General features: G+C 38.2%; 1 protein-coding gene across 12 annotated transcripts in view; it reads left to right on the top strand.

Moving 5' to 3' along the window:
- Positions 1-22,487, top strand: part of TAMM41 (TAM41 mitochondrial translocator assembly and maintenance homolog) — a 28,307-nt gene extending 5,820 nt beyond the window's left edge. For 4 of the 12 annotated variants that reach the window (XM_017832791.1, XM_017832784.1, XM_017832789.1 and 1 more), the window contains 5 exons: positions 1,975-2,120; positions 4,278-4,443; positions 6,592-6,654; positions 21,089-21,223; positions 22,103-22,487. In XM_017832791.1, coding sequence (XP_017688280.1) covers positions 1,975-2,120; positions 4,278-4,443; positions 6,592-6,654; positions 21,089-21,216 — 503 coding nt within the window. In that variant the 3' untranslated portion in view covers positions 21,217-21,223; positions 22,103-22,487. The other 8 variants (XR_001877687.1, XR_001877688.1, XR_001877685.1 and 5 more) reach the window with 8 other exon arrangements.
- The last annotated feature ends 595 nt before the right edge of the window (positions 22,488-23,082 follow it).

Genomic DNA, 23,082 nt, shown 5'->3' with positions numbered 1-23,082 from the left:
GAAATAATGTGGGTTTTTTTCTGTTTGTATGGATTGTATTTTGGTTTAGTGTTTCAAAACCTTGGAAAAAAATTTCTTTCCGCTCTCAGTGTAATGTTGAGTCATCTTATAGTCTGACTCATACCGTGTCATCTCTTACTTTTTGAGCATGATGTGTTTAAGGTTCTTATTTAGTTAATTTAAGGATCCAGGTTATGATTCCTCAATGTATATTTAACATTCACCTCCTGGTTAGTATTTGTTGACTTTTTTTTTTATTTGCTAAGAGAATTTCCTCCTTTCTTTAGTTAGGAAATGAGTATGGAAAACAATTGAGGAAACTACTGCAAATGGCTCTTCAATGTAAGATTTAGTTGTTACAATTTAATTCAGCATTGCTTTTTGAATGTTGATATCCTTATTGAAATCACTATGAACAAGTTTGATTCCTTTATGCAGCACTTCCTTTGCTTGTGTAGAAATGCAAGTTTGGCTTTAAAAAATCACAGGTGGGCAGGTGGGGGTTATAAGCTGCAGCTTGGCTGTACTGAGGAGTGTTACTGTTCTTTATGTAATACTTCCCTGAGCAGTTTAGATTGCAGCTTTTTCAGCTTTTCAATAGTAGTTTTTTTCTGAATTGTTGCCTGTTTTAAAGTGACAATAAGAGGGTGCTGACAATGGGATTGCCAGCCAAGGCTGTTTGCTGCAGGGCTGCAGACCTGTCCACCTGAAACCTGCCCAGCAATGGCATTACATTCTTGGTGGGCACTAGTGACTGAGATACTTCTTTATATAGTTTTTGAAACAGTGCAATCAAACAGAAACATGGGAGATCAGTTACCGTGCTATAAGATGTTGAAATTGGCTCTGCTGTGTGAACAAAGCTAAAGCAGTAAGATTCCCAGTTGGGAATGTTCAAGGAAAAGGCTGTTGATTATATGTTCGTGGATATTTTATTTTACTTCCATTTTGTTAAGTCTTTCAGAGGGTATACTAGTAGACAAAATTGATTTTATGTGTTACTCTAATGAATCTCCTTGCAGACTGCTGAAAAGAGTTGTTCGTGCTTGAATTTAGAAAATGTTTAGCCTTCATTTTTTTTATGGATTTTTTGAGAGCAATGAGTCAGTACCATTTGTATGCAAAGTGTTTGTTTTGTGGCTTGGCATAAATTGAAAAAACTAAGTAAGGCTAGCAAGTTGCCATCTTTCAATAACATTTGTCTCCTGAATGTGGGAAATGGGAAAATGAATTGATTCAGGATTTTGTTTGTTGATACACGCTGCACTGAGCCTCTAACTCCTGGTTAGAAACACAGGAAGTTACCAGGCTAGTACCTATCTGAGGTAGTTATTACATACTAGCTGTCTTTTCACTTATTCTCTCTGAAACTTTTCAGTCATGTATCAGAAGAGAAAGTGTAAAGGTCAGTGATGTAACAGTGAAGTTAAAAGCAGTTGATTTTTGAGACTAATAACAAAATACATGGCTAAGAGGAAAAGATAATACAGTAATCTTACCATGACTGCCATTAGGTGAACTTCAGGTACTGCCCTTGAAGTGCAGAGACAATGCAAATTATTTTCTCTCAATATTGGAAAATTAAGCTTATTTGTTTGTAGATACAAAGTATTAGAACTGGTCAGTTTGTTTAGTAGTCTTTTGAAATGTATGTATCATTGCAAAGAATGTAACTGCTATTGCCACTTGACAGCTGGACTTATTTTGTCATCCACAAGTGAAAATGTGGACATATGGGCTGAGGCCACAAAACAATATTTGACTCTAAGCACGTATTTTCTGTGCTTGAAGATATTTGAATAGCTTTTTGACTAATAGAAGGTGAACCTTGTTGTGAATTATGCAGGCATTGGTAGAACTGAAGAAAAAAGCTTTAGATGACAGCTTTTTACTATATTGATTTCTGTTATATTCTCCTTCTCTGAGTTTTGGGGTTTTTCCTAATGAATTAACTGTGTCTCTTTTCTTGACCAGGTGATTTCAGAATGATAATAGGAGAAGACAGGTCGAAAGTGCAGAACATAGTGAAACCCAACATACCCCATTTTCAGAAGCTGTACAGTACCATATTACAGGACTGCCCTCAAGTGGTGTATAAGCACCATCTGGGAAGACTAGAGGCAAGTGTTCTTCAAAACATTTTTAAAACAAACAGGTGGAAGTGCTTTATCACATTGACAGAAGGCAAGAATTATGCCGTGCACTAAGGAGGGCAGTTGTAGTCACTGTACTTGCTATTTGTTATGTTTCTGTTGTTTAGTTAATTCTGCAACCAGAAGATTTACCTTAAATACCAGTCTCTGTATATGTAGTAACTACTGCTCATTTTCTTTGAGTATGGGCACAGAACTAGAGCCCTAGCAAAGGAACAAGAGAAGATGGTTGTAAAACACATGTTCTAATGACTACCACATGGACACAACAGTCTAGGCAGTGATGAATGAACATATGGTTTATGTTAAAAAGATTAGGTTGTAACTCAGAGGTGCAACTTTCCACAATCAAAAACTGCATCTCACAAAAAAACTCATCAAGTGCTAGTTGTGAAGATCAGCTGACTAAACCTAAGTGAAATTCTGACATTATCTTTAAATACCCATCCTAAACCATTTCTATCCTTAGTATTTGGGAAATCCAAAATGACCAGTATCTTGAATTCGATCTTTCTGGTATAACATTGGAATTAGGGAGAGATGCCACACAGTCAGGGGTCCAGTAGCAGTTTTCCTCTTGTAGTTTGCATGTCCATGTGTGAATATTCAAGTGTGATATAAACTTCAACATGAAGTTACAAATAGCACGGGTTGTCTCATGGACTCTTATCCTCGAGTCACCGTGGTAATTGTCTCCCAAATGCCTCCTTTTAGGATATGTCTTTGTTAGAAACTGGTATAAGTACAGTTTTAAGCAGACTTGAGTACAGTAAAAAATTGTTCTGCAGCGCTTTGGAGTACAGCATAGGCAGATCTGTCTTACACTGCAGCTGTCTCCATGTTTTCTTATCAGTGTGCTCTTCAACAGTTTAGTGGAAGAAATATTTAAATTAATTTTGAAAAGAATCAGTAATACTTTCTTCAAGAAAAAGGCTAGTTACAATAATACTTCCTGTTGTTTTACCTTTAAAAAAAATCCTGATAGCGTACTGCAAATATGCTGTTGGATAATAAATCTGTCCATAATTCCACAATTGTCATCAAGATTGTTGATTAAATGCCATTATTTCACTGTTGATTTGAAGTAAGGTACTTTAATATTCTGTTGTTCACACCTTGGTGTGATTATTGGCAGTTATTACCCAGACTGAGGTGAATGTCTGCTCTCAGGAGTGCAGTTTAATGCAGAATAGAACCCCCTTTTCCAAGTATATGTCTTCAGAGTTACAGAGAAAATTCTTTCTTAAAAGATTCCTCAAAACCAACTGAAGACAGACACTAGTTCTCACAGTTTTGGTTCAGACGTGGATTCCTCCCACATAATGTTCAGAGCCTGCTCATCGTCGGCTGCCTCTGGAGTGATTCATCTGGAGATCATTTTCTCCACACTGACAAAAGGGAGTGGATAGGGGAACTAGACTCCTGTCTGATGTCTCCATGAAGTGTCTGAGATGTTGTGTGGGAGGAACTGAGCTCTTCATATTTTCCTCCAGTTTTGGAGAGATCTGCTCCATCATGCATTTTTCATTGTTTGTGCTTACACTCTGTATAAATATGCACAAGCTTGTACGTTGGCATTGTTGTATTCAAAAAAGGGTCCTTGAATTTCTGATTTAGATTGGAAAATGTGGAATGAATGTTTTCTTCAAATTTTACAAACCAGATGTGGTTTGAGTTTAAAGCAGAGAAAATGGTTTTCAAACTAAACTTGAAATGTGTGCGTCTACAGTTTGATTATATTCAGGCAGAAGAAACAGAGCTAAGTGGTCTTTTGGGAATTTTTTTTTAATTGTAGTGTACTTATGTTTCCAAAGGAAATAGGATATAACAGAAACTATACAGTTTCAATGAAAAGTTACTTACAGAGACAGGAAGATCCTGTGTGTCTTTAATTAAAATTAACATCTTTGCATTGAGTTATTCTTCAGGTTCAGAACTGAGATAACTGCATTTCCCTGTGCTTGGGAAATTTTCGTTACAAATGTCCATTACTTGTGCTAGTGACATAGATTGGGTTCTGAGAGATATTTCTCAGAGGTCAAAGATAGCCAGAAGAATTTTCGGACTTCTTTAAGATAAAGAGAACTGAATGGTTTTTTCTGTCTTATTTTCTATAACATTCAGATTGATAAAAGTCCAGAAGGTCAATTTGCACAACTAATGGCTTTGCCAAAGAATCTGCAGCAAAAGATAACTTCTCTGGTAAACCCTCCTGGAAAAAACAGAGATGTGGAAGAAATTTTACTGCAAGTTGCCCATGACCCTGACTGTGGATTTGTGGTGCATCAAGGTAGGCCTAACCAGTGTCTGTAATCTCTTTTAAGACGTGATAGAGATACAAATCTGTATCTGTATCTGTTTTTCTATTTCAGAAGGATGGTTTAAAGAGAAGGGTGAAAAACCCAAGAGATTAATCACGAGATACCTCCTTAAAAACATCGGTTCAGACTTCTTTGATTGCAAACAGGTTATCTGAAAAACTAGCAAATAGCATTCCTAGTGATATAGGAAGATACGTTTTGGTTTGGGTCCTTTGGTTTTGGAAGACTAATCCAGTCTTTAGGGATTAGTGTGGCCTGCTTAGACTGTCTTAACTCTGTAGTGCTTACACCTTTAGGCATAACTTCATCGAAATACTGAGCTATGTATCCTACCAGTCACACATTGCAAGGATAAGCTAATTTTCTGTCTTGCTGACATTACTCTTCCCAATCATGTTGGTTAGTCCAGACATGTAAGCTCTGGCAGAGAACTCAAGCTTTAAGGAAAAAGATTGAGGTGTGTCTCATCATCACAGCTGCTCTGAGGCAAGATTATGTCATATGAGCAAGTTAAAGCTAATGCTGCAGACATCAATGTTTTTATATGCTGCAGAAAAAGGAAAATGTTTAGTACTTGAAGAACTTGACAAATTTTTAGTTCCAGTTAGCAAATTTTGCAAGCTCCTTGAGCACAGCAAAAGTTCCCTACGTACCTGGGAGCTACTAGACACTCTCCAACTGCTGAGGGAGCTTTTAGACTGTTTTCTGTTTGGGGAAATAAAGCTCCTGAGACTTGCAGTTCTCCATTGGCAGTATAGGATGAATTGCATCTGGGCATTGAGGTGTCCAGCTTTTTCATGACAGTCTATGACACCTTCTGTGCTGGGCTGCAACAGTAACAGGATAAAAGCTGAATCCAGGAGCAGTGTTGTGAGCTGCACATGATTTTAGAGCTCCAAGTTATCCCCCCTGAGCTCATCATCCTTGTGGTTGTGTTTCTGTAGGGTCTTGCAGGCGTGGCTGCGGCTGTGCACAGTGGTGCAGCAGTTCAGTATCAAAACACTGAACAGATCTGGTCTTCTCAGGCCAAACAGTTTAAACTCTTAGGAGAACAAATCAAAACCCCTCTTTCACTTTTGTGGCCAAAAGATTTTCCTAATTCATCACTCTGAGTGAAGGCCAGGACAAGCCATTTGGGAATCCTACAAGAAAAAGCTGATTACTCAATCTGAATTGCATTATCCCTAGATATTTTGCTAGATCAATATGATTTCTTCCTTTCCCCTCCCTACCCCTCAAATTATTTTCAGTGGAACATTGTATCCCTCTTACTTATTAATGGATTACACTAAACGTGGTTCTTCATTATGGAAGTAGCTTTGAAAGAAGGGTTTAAAAATATTTGAAATTATATTCTAGGTGTTTAATGCAGGATAATATCTTTCAGTTTGGAAGCCTAACTGAGACTACTGCATTCCTACATTTTTTTGAAGTATTTAGTAACATGCAGTACTCTTTTACATATCAGTATGCTTTTATATGTTAGAACAAACATACCAATACTTCTGAAAAAAAAATTTTTAAGTTTTATATACTTTTCCATTAATACCTAAGAACCACGGGACAATGAGAACTGAATGTGGCACAGTGCAAAGTGATAAATGAGACTTATCTTTCAAAGCTGATAATTTAGAAAAGCCAGACAAGCTCTGCACAATAGTGACATCTCTACTTGAACAGAGAAGTGCAAAATCCCAATTTTATATTGAAGTAATCATGAAGTATAATTTGTTCTGCTCTAGAATGTTGATACCAGCACTTAGATGAAACAACTCTGAATCTTTTGTGACTAATTATCTTAGTAGAGATGTAGTGGGACCTCTAAATACATTTATTTGATCAATTCCTACCAGTTGTTGTCTGTTTTAATATTGATTTGGTTTGTTTTTTTCCTGTATGTTATATATAAAATAAAATAGCTTAGAGAATATTTTCAATTAATATGACAAAGCAGAGCAGAAACAAAACATTGTCAGCATAAGTGTATGTTTTACTTTCAGGCTGGCTTGATTGTATAACTGGAACAATATTTGACTTGTGTATGTTGGAGGGTAAAAAAAAAAAATCGGCACAAAACTGCTAAGATGGATAACATCTGTGTGCTTTTCTCTCTGCAGGCATTTCAGGAATTGTGAGATCTTCCAGTATAGTGCAGAGTGCTAAAACCATACTGACAGCTGGTAAGAATGCGTGTGATTTCCATCAACATAGGTCTTTTAATTTCACAAAGGAAAAATTACAGGGCCCCAAGACTATCTTGTTACAGGAGCTTATTCTTTAAACTTTTAGTGCATTTAATTGAAAGCCCCTGGAAGATAAAAGTAATATTTAAAGCAGAAGATTTATTGTAACTGTTGCAAAATTGTAAAATGCTAAAAGGAACTGGAGTATGTGCAAGTTGTAAACAAATAAACAAACGCCCCAACAACCCAAAAGTAAGGAAAAAAACAACTTCTGAGTTCAGTTTAATTTTCTATGCAGGCCAGATCTGGCTGATATGCACTAGTTCTGCACTTTCTGCATTAAAAGGGCTTCATGCTTTCTTGAAAGTTGCCTAAATACTTTTCTGAACTCATTCATACCTATTCCTAGTTCTTCCACAAAAGCAATTATATACAAATGATGCCAGTACTGGTTTTAAAAGCAGCTATAGAGGTTCCTACTGAGCAATCCTTATCCAGACTTCTACAGAGGCTGTTCCCCTCCATTGGTGTTGGTGACTCCATGTTACACCTCCTACCCCTAGTAAAGAAACACAGCTTTCAGTGTTCAGGACCATTACAGGTCTGCTGAGTAAAATAAGCAGGAACACTTTTACTTTTTATATGTGTCTGTTAATAGTTTAGTTCTATTAAATGGAAGAAGTCTGACAAAACTATTGCCTAACTTTTAGTAGCTGGAGGAGACAGAACTCCATCTAAGTAAAGCAATTTTGTTATATATCAATTAAGTGCATGGCAGATGTTAGTTTCTAATGTAAGGTTTCCAACCAAATAGGTACATTTTTCTTCTACGGTTTGTTGTCAAAATTACCTGCTAGTGGTCAAGAATTCTGGTATTATAACATGCCTTTTTTAGAGATGTCAACTTGCATCCTATCTGTTCCTAAATCCATGGAGCGTAGATTTTTTTTTTGTGAAATAATTGTAGGGGAGGGGTCAAAGACAGTGTTATCCTATTGAATCCAGTGCTTGGGAAAGTTATCCTGACTGCCCAGTAGGGCAAAGCTGTTTGTGTGTAACTTAAAGAGCAGGGATAGAGACAGCTGAGCTTTCTAGGTTAGTTATGCTCTCCTTCTGTCTGTTCTGATGGACAGAAAATCCCCTCTGGGAGTTATTAGCGCCTTTTGCATGTCATGCAGTAAATCACAGCCTGTGTTGGTACTGGGACTTTTGTGGGGTCCTAATGCATCTTCTAGTAGGACTTGTGATTCTTACCATGTTTTCTGCTTGTGCACTTGAAACTAGTTATTTGGGAAATGCCTTTACTTTCCTTTAACTGCTTTTTGCTTTATATACAGTGGCTTTTTTTCCCCTTTAAAACAAACTCGAGTTGTCTCCTAACCAGCCAGTTAACATAGAATAACACTCATATTTAAAAACATGTATTTTCTGCTGGTGGTTTTAGTGTTGAAAACATGTTTTTGTGGTTTGATTCAGGTAAAGCAAAGCAATTTGAATCCTTTGCCTCAAGCACAAGCCAAATTTGAGCAAGGAGGCCCTAGGGGAGTTGATTTTTCTTACTTTTAGCATAATTTAGTTCCTTTTTTTTAAACATATTTACAGTCTTCTGCCAGAATCTGACCAAAACCATTTGCAACAGAATTCAGGATTGATGGATTTTTCAGATGTGAGGTTTGTATGATCTTAAATGATTTTCCCTGGAATTGAGGAGGAATGGGTGTCCATGGGTTTAGGAGTTAGTTAGTAAAAGCTTTTTGCTTGTGGGGTTTCTTTTTGTTGCCTTTTTTTTTTTTTTAAATAATTCTCTCCAAACACTTATGATTATGTTAAATCTTGCTGTATCTTCGCATGAAGATTTTCTCTCAAGTACAGTTTCTTAATTTAAAAATGCATTCCAAGGGGCAGCAGTACTGCTGCTGCCGTGGCTGTGCCAGTCCTCCATGTTCCTGGAGACACAGAATGTGCACAACACAGGGTGGCTCCTGCATTGGAGTAGTTGCTTGACTCATGCAAGGAATATGTCTTACAGGGAAGTGTGGAGCTTTAAATTCAATCCCTAAGGATGCCATATTTCTTCATTCTTTGTCCAAATCTTGTCTAATATTCTGTTCCCCTTAGACCTATTTTCACGCTTTCTAGTGGAGACTTTAGGAAAAGTGTATGGCTCTGACCTTCTGCAATGCTTAGGTCAAGAATAGTAGCTTAAAATAAGAGAATTACTAAAGAGATTCATGAAATCTGTGGCTTCATTAAATAAGCTCTGACTTTTTTTTTTTTTTCTCTTTCTAGTAACTGTATAAATAGTTTGTTTGAGGAAGAATTAGTTTTCACTACCTGGCCATCGTTCTTTTTGGAATGTAAGGGAGGACACAATATCTTTTCCTTAGCTGATTGTTTTACTTTAACAACCAAAAAAAGTGAAATGCCTACTCTGGTCCATAGCATGGCTGTCCAATGTACAGCATATTTCTAAATTGAATGCTAAATGTTAAATCAGCAATCGTTGTGCTGAGGTGGCATGCTGGGTATTAGCATTATTGACAAGGAGCACAAGCAAAATAAAGAATTTCAACCCATTTAAGAGAACTTTTTTCATCTTTCTCTGCCAGTGTGGTTTTGAAGTTGAGCTCTAGCTCTGTTTTTGTTTGTTGTTAAATGCCCTGTTTAGTTTTTGAAAATGTGCCTGTGCATTTCTTCGAGTCTGTGGTGAGGTTGCCTCTCTGTTTCTCATTAGAGATGGCACCATGGTTTAATTTGTTTTCCCATGTAGCCAGAGTTTGCATGGTCTTTGGGAACTAACTCTGCAGCTCTTATATTTAGCTCCTCTGAAGGAGATGTTGTTACTTATTTAGCTTGGATTTCTTCTTTATATTTCACTCGAGGAATGCAGCAAGCCTTGAAAATTTTTCTATAAATACAATACTATGAATTAAATCATCAATTGAAGCATTTGTTCAGGATACTTTTAAGTTAACACAAATGCTCTGAATAACATTTGTTTTCTTAGAATTGAGATATTAGTATACTAATCCTTGTGTATTCAAGGATTCTTTTAAACTTGAAGGATCAGCTTTACATGTAAAATACTCTGTAGAGTTCAGATAACTGATGTCTTCATCAACTGCCTGAGCAGATACTGCATTGCCACCAACTTCACTGGGAATATGTGTACAAAGTTTGCATATGTCTGTGCATGACACACTATCAGTATGTAACTATTTGCCTCCACATGACAGCTCTTCAGCAGTACATACATCAGTCTTACTTTTTAAAAGGAATACTACATCCAGGCATATCTACCAGAAAACTTTGGGGGACTTCAGCCAAATTGCTGTCTTACAACACTAACACTTCCAAAAAACTCAATGCAGATTGTTAAGTAAAACCAGATACAACTTGTGTTTACACTGAGATGCTGTGGTCTCGGTCCCATGTGCATTAGGCCTTTGTTCTGTATCCTATAGTGGAAAAATTTGAAGGGGAGGTGAAACCACCAAGTCATAGATTCATAGCTGAAGTAAGAAAGACATTTTTATGTGGGTCAACTGCTTCAGATTCTGAGACTGAGCCATAATTACAACCATTAACTTTTACTACAGATGTGACTCATCACCCTGAGGGCTGCTTTAAGAAACCAGCTGTATGTATAAACCTGCATTTTCCTTTGCAGGCTGATGTGGTGGGGCAGAAATGTAAGCATCTCATTCCATAAGCCTCTGGTGGGTGGAGTTCAGTGGAGTGCTCCCTGCAGGGGGAAAATAGGAAAGAGAAGAATCTCTTTCTGTTGAGCTGCTTCAGGAGGCAGGGTGAGTTGGCAGGCTGGTAGAACAAGCTGACTTGCAGGCTGCAGTGCCAGCACAGTTAATTCCAGTCCTGCAGGGCTGAATCAGCTGCATTGCTGTTGGTCTGCCACGTTATCCTGCGCTTCCACAAGTACTCTGACTTCATTGTAATGGCACAACAGCATCCATCCTGTCAGAGCAATTCCCGTATTGGAGGGGCTGGATCCTGCATGTACAGTACCTGGGAGACTGGACAGTCATTTTCAAAGCCATACACACAGTTTTAACTTTGGAGATTGGAATCACTTCTTTCATTTATGTGCTATGCCTGAGCTCAGCCTGGCCTTGTTCTGCAACTGAAATTCTTACCCTGTGTGCAATTCCAATGTGGATATGTGAGTTGCCTTGGAATTTACATGATTATTCACTTATTATTTGAGGAGCCTGTCATGACTTCAGTAGTGTGCTCACTTTTACAAAAACCTATTAATTGTAGAAAAGTTAGAGCATACGGGATACAGCGGGTTTGTAAGTTCAAAATACAGGTATGGATTATTTCTTACGAAAGATAAAGCTGAGCTTATTTAAATTGCAGTTAGAGGCACCAGATGTGTAAAACTGATTCTATACAGTGTATTTATCATAGGATTTTTACCCTCAGAAACAGAGCATGCACCTTTCCTTGTTACTGCATACTCGTTTGACTTCTTGCTGCTCTAGGCTGTCAATACCGAATGTATCTTTTCACTTGAAATATTTTATCTTCATTTGATTGCTTTCTAAGGTCTTTTTCAAATTAAAAATGATCATACCCTCCTCTCCTCCCTCTCCCCAAGAAAAGACCAGGGCAGTAGATGGCTAAACCTGTGGTACTTGTTCCAGAATATCTTTCCTTGCACTCTGGTCTGTCATACTGTGTGCCTTACGGCTAAATTGCTTCTGTGTATTTTTAGTCAGTCTTGTGAGGTGTTCAATTAGATAAACATAAGAAAGATTGTAGTAAGTGTAACGTACCATACTTTCGATCTCTGCATTTAAGTGTCAAAATGAAAGCTTCTTGTGCAGCATTAAAAGCTTGCTTTTTCAGTTTTGAATTTGTAAGGGTGTGATTGAACTGTGTTGTAAGCTGAAAAGTCACTGTGTCTTATGTTGGGTTTTTTTGTTTGTTTGTTTTGGGGAGTATTTTAAACAAAAAAAGCTGAAAGATGGAAAAACAAGTAGCTCCACTTGCTAGGATCTCAGGACCCCACTGAAATGCCAAAAGTAACAGTATTTTGGTTTTAAGTTTACAAATACTAGATGACTAGACTCAGCAAAAGGCTATGTCTTTTGTTTATTCTCGGTCTGTAAGAGATGGCTGGTAGAATTTAAGTGTTTAACTCTAAGGGTGCACTTCACAAATTGTGTGGGAGTCATCCTTGGTCCCTTCTTATCTAAAACTCCTAAATGCTTGGAGGCAACGACTGCTGCTCTGTCTTTATGAAAACTGAGACATTCCTGCCTTCACTGTAGGCCCAGTGTGATGGTGTGGTATTTACCAGAGTTCACTACTTGTGGGCAGGAGAGTGCTAGAGTATGGCAGCTATTCTGGCTTCATATGAGGTTTGTTATAACCAAGTGACAGCAGGTTATTCTAAAGCAAAACTGGTCCAGACAACATCCCCGTGACACTTTTCACATTGAGGTCCATGGTACACCTCTGATATTGGGAGTGTCTCCAAAGTATAGCTGCTTGTCATCATCTCATTATTTTTGCTGCTTTCAGTTCAGCTGGGTGCCTTGCCTGGTGTTCCAGACCCATCATTTCAGTATCATCTCCTAAGCACACAGATTGAGCAGTTTTATTCTCTGGCAGATGTACCATTCTGTCAGTTATGAAATTGTACCTGCCCTTGTACCTAGTTGGCATGAGGCAATAACAAAATATTCAAGGAAGTTACAGTGTACTTTACAACTTGTTGAAACCAGAACAGATTCGCACCTTAACAGTCAGCAACACAGTTCCTACGACAAACCCAGATCTCTGTTCTCACTTTTAATTCAAGAGCCTTTGCATAGCAGGGCCTGGGCTGCTGATGGTCTGCAGGGTTTGATTAAACACTGTTGAGGTGGGCATCAGCGTGATGCTTCTCAGTTCTATCTGTAGAATTGGTCTCCAACAAGGCAGGCAGGTGCCCAGTGTATGGCACTAAGCACAGCTGTCTAACATCTGCTTGGCACCAGGAATTGGCCCAGGAGGGGGTGGAAGTGTAGAGCTTGTTATCTACCAGTCACGTGGACTTTGCTTGTTGTGCTTGAGCAGGATGTTCTTTTGTCCTGGTTCAGCCCTCTCACTCCTTCCCCTTTATCCCTTCAGTAAAATTTTGGCTGCATAGCTTTGGGCATAGCTTGAGGTTCTTCATCTAATCTCCAGAATCTGGGAATTGGGCTCCTGTCTCAAGAGCCAAACTGCTTTGACAACTAGATTCTTCTCACAGGCATGGCCAACTAAGTAACCTGCATGGCTAACGGCAGCCTGGAATCCTCCAAACAGTCCTGCTTAGGTGTCCTGCTGCACAGTGGAATCTGGCAGGTTGCTGGTGTCCATTACCAGCCAGAGTGGAATCCTACTCAGCTGGACATACCTTGCAGTAGACGAGACAGGGCTTGAAAAAGCACAGTGTATTAGTTTGGTGAGGATCTGCAGTACACACAGGTGCGTTAAAAGCCTTCCTGTTTGTAGCATTTAGAAACAGTGATGTGAAGGAGAAGTTTCCCTCTGCATCAGTTAATTGTTTCAGCAGGAATCTCTACTTTGCTATCCCTCGGTTATTGTCTGTACAATGTGCTTGTATACAGCATTGTCAGGCCTTCAGAATGAACCTGTTTATTGTACACGCTTTGATACTATTAAAGGTTTTTTTGTGTCATTATCTACTATGTTATGAAGGTTATTTGCATATCTGCCTGGTGGATTAGGTTGTCATTCCTCCATGGAAATACTTCACTTGGTGTAGTAAAAACTATTATCTGAGTCAGCCTTCCTAAATGTTTATATTTTTCATTTTGTCTTTTTTTTGTCCTTTTTTTTAGGGGCAAAGAAATCTGTAACTTACAGTATGAAGAAATTATATAAAATGACAAAGGGATGGTTAAAGAAGACATCTTGAGTCTTGACGTAGTATGTATGGGTAAATAAATGGTACTTTTTCTCTAAATATTTTGCAGATGCCACTTTGCATACTTGAGAAGGTTACAATGCATTTAAGAAGTCCATTCTAATGATTTACATGCCCAATTTTATGAATGAAATAGGAACTTTTTAATGGGAGAAGGTTTGCTGGTAATAGGGCAAAGGAATTCTACTCTGTAAATACTGAACTGTATTTTCTTGTATACTAGAGCTTGGATTTTCAGAAACCCCTAGTAAAAAGAATTGATTGTACATATGAATGAAAACCCAAAGCCACTCATTTTCTATGTATTGCTAGCTTTATTTTCCAAAATACCCTCAGGCTCTTTCAAAATAATCAGGTTCTTTCAGGGACTTATGGAACTGGAGAGCCCACTGAATTTTGTGTAGATAAGAAACTGTCCTTTCACATTTCTGCATTGACAAGTTCATCCTTAGAATTCTTCTGAGGATCCTCACTGGATGCTTCTGCAGGGCAGACCTTATGGAAAGGACATTTCTTCTCACATGTGACATTCTGAATCCAAAAAACTTCCACGGTGACTTTCAGTGTGGGAAAGAGAAATGAGCAGCTTGTCAGGTGTCAGGTTTCAATCCTTTCATAAAAATCCTTTTATGAGCCTGAGATGAAAACTGCCCAACTCATGGCTCAGCCTTGTCAGAAGAGCCAGAGTTGGAGGGAAAATCATAATTCCATGGACCTACTTGTGCAGACTTATGAAATATGTGTTGCTTGGCAAAAGATTCTATCAAAGCACTTTGAAGTCGGGAATATTATGAACAAAAGCACATATTTTTTGATTCTTTGATTTTATTTTTTTTCCCCTGAAAATACTGTCCACAAAGGTGAAACTTGTTTTCCCTTTAAAAATTAGCTAAACTAAAGAAAATTGGAGTTTTACATAACGTGTCAATCATGCCATTAAAGATTGGACATTTCTGGCAGTTTTCATGTGTGGTGCAATAAATTTGGAGGATCTTTTGTAAACAGAATATTTTTCACACTCAGGTGGGTTTCCTACTTTGGGAAGTTTATCTTATTAGAAATAAATTGAGACAAGATTTAATTTTGTTTGTGAAAATGTCAATGATAAAAATAATGTAATGGTAAAAAATGGAAATAAAATGTATCTTTCCTGATTAGCATGTTTTTTTTTTCTTGTATATTATCTGATCAGTAGGGTTATCTCAAGCTACATTCAATTTAGTGATCTCATTTTAAATTATTGGAATGAAGTTATCTGCTAATTGTTTCCAGGGAGCAGTTCAAAGCATGAATTTAAGAAAGACAACAGAAAATATATTATTGTATGTAATATGACTCATGCAGGCTTACTTTAATCATAGGACAACTTTAAAATATTGATTATTTTTAAATATTTGAGTTTGAAATTTTAAACCAGAGTCAGGAAATAAATGTGTCCCCTTTTTAAAATTATTATCTTGAAAAATATTATTCCTGTGAAATAGTAAAGAAATTACTGTGAAAATTTCTAAGGCCATAGGTAGATTCCTAAAACTTTGCATTATTCATTGGTGATAGATCCAGAATGTGTGAGCCAAATCCCCTCAAATGTCCCTTTGCTGATATTAGAAGGCTCATGACCCTTTTTATGGTGATGAAGAATGTTTGTATGTGTGGTATTAGCATTCCCTGTCCCCCCTTACTAATGGAAGAGGCCAAATTCCCCAATTTGAAAAGTTTACCATATAAGAAATGTAACCAGGGGCTTTAAGCCACTGCTTAAATAAACTTAACTTGGGTTTTGGCTGGATTTTTTTGTTTGCACGAAGAGGTTCCTTTGTAGATAATCTAGAAGTCTTTTATACATAATACACCCTATCCACCTTAAAATTAACCTCATATGAGTTAATTAAGTGAGGGCTTACAGTAGCCATACCATTTTTAACATTTCAGCATAAGCTCTAGTAAAAGAAATCTGAAATCAGATGTTGACTTGCTTAGGTGTGCTCGGTGGGAAGCTCTTAAGAACAGAAAACACTGATCCCAGTGCTAGAAACACACCCTGACAGATAAAAAGCTTTTGGACAAATGAACAGCCTGAGAAAAGATTCAGGATGGAGCCATGGCCTTCTGAATGAAATAGTTACCAGGTAAGAAGTGAGAACTGCCTGATTTAGTCATCTAACAAGGTGACAGCTTTGATTAGTTGGTCCCAAATGAAATGCTCCGTAGGGGAACGCTTGGGCACATGTGCAGCAGCATAGACAGAACGCTGATATTTTATCTGGTGTTAGAAAATTTTTAGTAGGGTCCAGGGTAGTATCTGGGGAGGGAAGGAGGGAGGAAAGTCCTCATCTGTGAAAGTCTTAGGATACAAAAAAAATGGAAAACTGAAATTGTCAGCACATAAATTATCCTTGTAGGAAACGGGACAATTTCAAACATATCCCTCTGCATAAGTAGTTAGCAAAACTATTTATCGTATTTATCTTTTGTAGCTTTGTTCTTTTTCTTTGAAGGCTGTGTGAGAAGGGGTCTAAGAGAGCCTTCACTCCTTCCAGAGAGGAGGACGCCAACCACTGGTGAGGATTTGTCCTCAACAAATTCAGAGAGATCATTCCTAGTGAACCTGTATTTTTCTGTGTGAATTCTGTTCCTCTAGTCAACTTTTGGAAAATAAACACTGTAAGCAGAAAAACGGAGTTGGTTTTGTGTTTTTAAGAAGTGCCAGTTGCTGCACACTGGACTGTTAGAAATCTATTCCATATACTGAATACATTACCAGATAATTAAGGCTAACAACTAAAATGTTATTGCAGATTTTGCCTCATTTATTTCCTCTTTGTGTCCATAAATGAAAATGTAACTATTGCATTTCTGATCCCCATAATTCCCTCAAGGCTGCAGGCTTTACTAGGCATTGCATAGAAATCTACAGGCTGACAGAAAACAAAAGGACATCTGTGGTGCACAGATGGAGCTAAAAGTTTTCCATAGAATAAGCAATATGACCAAATTAAGAAAAAAAGAGGCAGTGGCAAAACTAAGACACTTAGATTTTAATAAGCTCATTCCTTCCTCCTGTAATAGTGGAATGTAGTGAAGTTTTAAACATCATGAGGCATTGAACAAAACCATCCTGACGAGCCCGTGCACTCTTTTCTTTTGTTTCCTTAACACAAAAAGGTGAGACTGGGGCTTTTTAACCTGGTTAAATAACAGCACCACAGGATAGGAAACCATAAATTGTAACTGCTTCAAGCACTGGTTGAGAGGGGTCATGTGTCATAAGATTGCTCAACATCTGGTTGAGAATTCCTATTAGCAGAGCATTTAATCACATGCTTGACTTAAAATGCATAGGTTAGCACTGTTTTTGAATAGGGATGTAATTCCTTTTTGACATAATGGCAACATATAGCTTGGCCTTGAATCTACAGGAGTAAAAAAAATTGTACAAATCCTTGATGTAGAGAGTTGTACAGTACAGTTGGACATGGCTGACCCCCTCCTGGGACACAGCTGCCACATAAGTAAAGGCTGGATTCTAACAGCTCATTCACTCTGGTGATTTTTATTTGTTACCTTGAAGTTGTGGCTGTTTTCCCTTCTGTTGAGAGAGGATGCCTTAGAGATATGTGTGCACCAGAACTTTAAATAGAGTATCTTGTGGGGATATCTTGTATCCTGAGAGGCTCAGTGTTTCTCCTTCTCTGCAGTTTCTCACTATTGGTGAGTTTGGGGATAAGCAGCAGTTAAATCTGGAATTTTTTAATGATGAAATGCAGTTGTAACTCTAGGGAAGCATTTGAAAGAGCAGCTTTCTTTAAAAACCCTTAGTAATACAGTCAAAGATAATGTCCTGAATATTAAAGTAAGACATTTAAGAGTGGGTTTGGTGTTTCAGAAGCTGCTTGCCCCTGAAATGGTGCTTCAAAACATTAGAAGGCAAAAACAAGTCTGTGATGTGAGAATGAGTTGGCCTCATTCCTACAGTGAAACAGCAGTCTTCATCCTGCACCTTGCTAGCTGAGCAAGGGCATTTATTCAAGAAATAAGGTTCTCCTAGAAAAAAAAAGGTAACGTACTGCTTGCTGTCTAGCAGCTAATTAACCATTTTTATGTGCAGCAGATGCTGTGTGGCATCAGGCCCTCCCAACCCTTACACTGTTTGTCCTACCATGGATTGCTCTGCCCCTCTACAGGTGTTACTTTACTGAAGTTTGCCTGTAACCTGAGCTGGTCATGTTTGTCTTACATTGCTGGATACCCCCTGCATATCTTGATTTTGCTTTATGAACTTCCTTTGTGTACAGCACTATAATGGGTCACTTCTTGCTCTTTGAAGAGAGTTTTGCAAATCCTAGTTTAATAGTTCCTAGTTCACTCCATCTGTTGATACATTGCCAGTATCTAAGTCTGTGCACTAAATCTTTGTGAGACTTAAGTCCTTCCTTGTCATCCATATAGGCTGAAATCTTCAACTGTATTCTGTTCTGTAAATCATTTATCTCTGTGCCTTTTAAGAAGTGGCCTACCTTTCCCCTTGGGGCCATTGGTCTTGAACGTATTTATTTTTTTGGCAGAATGCCATGAATGAATCATAGCCCTGAGCAGCTCAGCCTGGGCTCCTCTCGATTGTTAATAGGGAATACTTGGGGCAGTTGTTACAACGCCTTGCTCTGGGAGACTTTTAAGAGAAGAGAGATTGATTTCAGACTTGTTAGTTGCTTTTGAAGTTCCTCAACAGTATGTGGAAATGATTTCTTACGGTTGTACAGCTGTAATGCACTAAAATAACTCGTGATTGTTGAATGGGAAGTTGGTACATGGGAATATGTTACTAACTCTTTGTCCTAATGAGGTGTTTGCTCTTTCACAAAAAATAATCACTTCAGCTTTTCATTCCATTTGTAACTTTCCTGTTTATACCTTCCTGCTCCATTTCCATACTGCTTTATTGTTTCTCTTCTTGACTTAATTCTCAAGTCTTTCATTCTGTTCTTCAGACATCCCTCTTTTTTGGTTTCGCTGTCCCACATGGATATTGTTTCATACTCCCTCCCTCTTTTTCTTGTGTAACAGTGCTTTCATTAAAGGCAACCAGGCAGATGATTTATTTCTGATGTCTTAAAAGGCTTCTTTGTAATGAAGAGCCTGGAGCCAAGCAAACCACTAAGGATTTCCATAGGTGAGTCAGCAGCATGGGCCTGGCTGGCTCTGAGACCCACGGTGCCCACAGTGAAGTATGGAACTATCTCATGCTTCAGAGGGAATGAAGTAGATGACAATGTGAAATCAAAATTTGACTGGATACATCACCATAGATTCTGGTTTCCACTTCTTTGTTAACTTGTCCACTGTTGTGAGCAGCCCATTTGGCTAGCAGTGGGATGTTTGGCTGCTCCTAAACTTTGGATTTGGGCAGTGCACAGAGCCGTAGGACACAGTATGCTGACCTCCTCCATCAGCATTCGTGGGATGTGTTCTTTATCACGTGCACATTTCCCATTTTCCAGGTGTTTGAGCACTGAGTTTCTCCAGCTGGTTGGCTGTAGGACCCCTCAAATACCACCTGTATTGAGTGCACCTGACTTAGTTTTAACTGCAGAGCCTGTATTTCTCACCTGTGCTTCAGGGAGGCTTCTCTTTAGATTTGGTTGACCTTTAGTGTGAGGGAATTGGACCAGCAGATGGGGAGTAATAGCTGCAACCTGATCATAAACAAGGTGCCTGTAGGTTAGCACACAGCTGAGCAAGTGGGATCCCTTTCTGTTAGAGGGATGCACTTTGGAGTATTCCAGAGCTTCCTGATGTTTGCAACAAAAATCTTTGCCAAATTGGGAAGATAAAGATGGATCCAGAGACCAGTATTTCTGGGTTGCTTAGGGAACTGAACTGTGAGGTCCTTGTTCTTCACACTGAGGTAGTAATGCTACATCCTGTTCTGACTTGGGAAATTTCAGAATAAACAGGGCCCTTGGTGAGTGTCCAGTGGAGGGGGATCCAAGCAGGGTTGTGACTCATGCCTTTTCCCAGCAATTAATTCAAAAATAGAATTGACACTGATGCTTTGAAGGTCAGAATGCCAGGTCAGTGTGTGTCTGATAGTTTTTCATGGGTAAGGTGTTGATAGAGGACAAAGTATTCTTCATTTTCAAATTCAGTTCTGCTGGCCTATGTTCTATGTAGAAAACGAATTTTCTTTGTATTATCTACTGCAGGAAGAAGAGACATTACCTCTGCATAGGTATTTTCTGGCATATTTTTTGTCTGAGTGAACAGCTGCTCTGTCACTTTTGATACTGTGGTTTCACAAAATTTTGCAGTGACCTTATTTACCTGTTTTTCTAGATAAAAATTTACATCACAGTTGCTAACTGATCCTGAACTTAATGACTGCCTTAGGGAGAGGCAGGAATCACTTTACTCTTGCACATTTTAACCTCTTACTCAGACTGGTTAAATCAGAGTTGTTAAGAAATGGGTTAAATTTTAGTACATGAACAGGAAGCTTTGGACTATATACATTCTGAAATTATTCATGAAAGCTGCAAATGTTTTAGTTACACCTTCAGTAGAACTTTCATGTCATTTTTGCCTTCACAATTCAGCATTCTGCCCAAACCTTTTCATTAGTGGTGGGTGGCTATTTTGACGATTATGCACATTTTTTTCCTGAGAAATTGAAGATACTGTAGCTGTAAAGGCAATATTCTGAACTGACTGAAACTTCATGCAAGTGTCATGGCTATAGAGGATTCCTCCTGCTTTTGAATTTGAATAGAATTTGATTCTTGGGAGCTTGCAACCACAGGGGACAGTCTTTAAAAACAAAACAAACCAAAAACTGTGTCTTTTGGTTCCTTCACTTGCTTTTGTTGTACTGTGAGACCTGCTCTGAAAGACTCGAGCCTGATGTTTAAGATACCTCCCCTACTGGTTAAATAGGCCAAGTAAATGGTAAAATATCTCATTTATTTAATTAATTTGTATTACTTCTCTACATGGAATCTATCTAGCTCTATGAAATACTTGGTAAATTTGAAAGGTTCTGCTCCCACAGAGAGGATTATTTTTTTAATCTCTGCTTCCTGCCAAAGCTTCTCCAAACCTTGGTATCGAAGCATGAAGGTGGTGGGGGGGGGACATTCAATGGAGTTTTTTTTGTTTTGTTTGTGATTTTGGTTTGTTCTTTTAATGTTGCCATCCTCAAGCTGTCTTGCTCTTAGCAGTGGTGAAATGTCTGGCTCACTCCTTGTATGAGACAGCAGTGAGAGCCAAGAAGTTTGGCTCCTTAAAATGTTTTGAAAAGTGGTGCAGGACAGGGGGCAGAGCTGACATAAAGCAGCCTCCCAATGTCTGTCTCATGATATTGTCACAGTGCTTTGGCATTACAGCCTGGGGCAAGGCTTTTGAAAACCAAATTATTTGCACAATAAATTCTAGACTATTTCTTTTTTTCTTTTTTTTTTCCTCCCTCTGTTTTTTCTCCCCTCATTGCCTCCTAAGTCTGGTGTTGGGGCATAAATCCTAGGTGGGGAGATGGTACACATTCTGCACACTCCTGGTTAACTTTGAGCCTGCATCCTTGGGTTAGACTTGCCAAGCAGAAGACTGAGTCAGCAGCAATTTCATAGTTTGAAGGTGAGTTTGTACAGACAACAGTAGATGGTCACTGTGCTTAAAATGCTTACATTTTAAAGTGGATTATATTTAAGGGTTGTACTTGCACAGGTGCTTTTAAAGTTCTGGGTTTTTCTGCTTTTCTTTTTGTTGTTTAAAGAATGTCTCCTCTGTTCCTTATCTAGAGTTTGTGACTAATTTTCAGTATAAAATTGAAAACATGTTACTTGTATTATAGAATCATAGAATCATTTAGGTTGGAAAAGACCTCCAGGATCCTTGAGTGCAACCTTTGACCAATATGGTGTGATTCCATGACACATGGACAGCTGATGGATGGATATTCCTAAGGGCCTAGACAGTCTCCTGGTGCCCAGTTCCTTTAGGCAGGCATGTTACTCTAATCCAGTCACCTACTGCTGGTTTAGAAGAAATTCAGGTGACTAAAGAACCTTTCCTTATAACCTCGAAATGTATAGAAATTATGTAGCTTACAATAAGTTAGTGTGGAAACTCAGAAAAACAGATTGGCATCTTATCATGAATTGCAACCAGCCCATGATTTTAATGATCCCAGTGGAACTAAAGTTCCTCTTGACCTATTTGAAAGGATACAAATTTAATAGGGAGTTAAATCTATTATATGTATGTGTTTGTTGCACAAGAAAAAAGTGTACAGTAAAGAGGTTGTTTTGAATCTTTATCTACATTTGTGTATCATGGTTATACTGACCTTTTTTTTACACTGAGCTCATCATTCAGTCTCTCTGTGAACCATTTGTGGTCTTTTTATCAGTGTTTAACAAAACTTGGACAAATTAAAAACAGTGGGTGTGACCAAAGCTTGCTTTTAATTTGTTAATCTGACAGTCCTTCATTTTTAACTTTTTTTTTTCTCAGATATCTTGACCATCTTCATTTTATGGGAACATCCATAGGGTGGAATCTTTCCTAGAACAAAGCAAGGAAAAAGTACCTGTGGTTAAATGTTCTGAAAGAACAGAGTTGGTGGTGTTCATATTTCTGTTTTAGTCTGAAAGTATCTCATTGTTTGCTTGAAGATTATGCTGGTGTTATGACCCTGCTCCAACTGAAATTATACTGTCTCTTTTAATCTGCCTTTGGATGATGAGGCAGACAATTATGAAGAGGACAAGCTTTGTCTTGAAGCAGGTAATAAATAACCATCTCCATCAACTTACAGTTTGGATCAACTTGTCTGTCTGGAATTACTGCAATTTAACACATTATGGTGTAATGAAATAATAAACTATCTTCAAAAAAATTTAAAGTGTCTTTTTAAGTCTGATATTACACAGTGTTTTGGATTTTGGGTATGTTTTTATATAAGGTAGCTTTGAGATGCAGTGCAAATGAACCCAGATTTTTGCAGGGAAGAGTTTTAGATTCAGAGCTTAGGAGTGTTAACATGGAAGAAAAGATGTTTTTTTCAGAGGCTGCATAACTTGTGTGTGATAAAATGTGTTTTGAGATATGATTTTAAAAGCTGCTGTCATTTGGTGTAAAATCAACCTGTTTTATTAAAAGAATGTGTGGATAGATGGAAGCATGCATTGTAGTTGTACTGACAGAGATTGGGAAGCAATGACATGCCTTACTAAGCTGACAAGTAATGGTGTTTTGTGATAGCTTTGGGGAAAGTGTTTGCTTTTGGCACCAACTTAATCATCTTCATGCAAAGTTTAGTATGTCTTGGGCTTCTCTTCAGACTCAAGGTAACTTCATGCATTCCTCTCCGTTGTAACAGACATAACTGTATCCTTGCTGTTCGAAAAACTAAATGAGATTGCAGTAAGAAACTGGAAGAACTTCCATAAATTCCTCTCTTACATGCAGTGATACCAGTTGGCAAATTACTT

The sequence above is a fragment of the Lepidothrix coronata genome, unplaced genomic scaffold, assembly GCF_001604755.1.
Source record: "Lepidothrix coronata isolate B3197 unplaced genomic scaffold, Lepidothrix_coronata-1.0 Scaffold205, whole genome shotgun sequence".
NCBI classification, from domain to species: Eukaryota; Metazoa; Chordata; class Aves; order Passeriformes; family Pipridae; genus Lepidothrix; species Lepidothrix coronata.
Note: the sequence above shows the minus strand (reverse complement) of the source record. Positions and strands in the feature narration are given on the sequence as shown.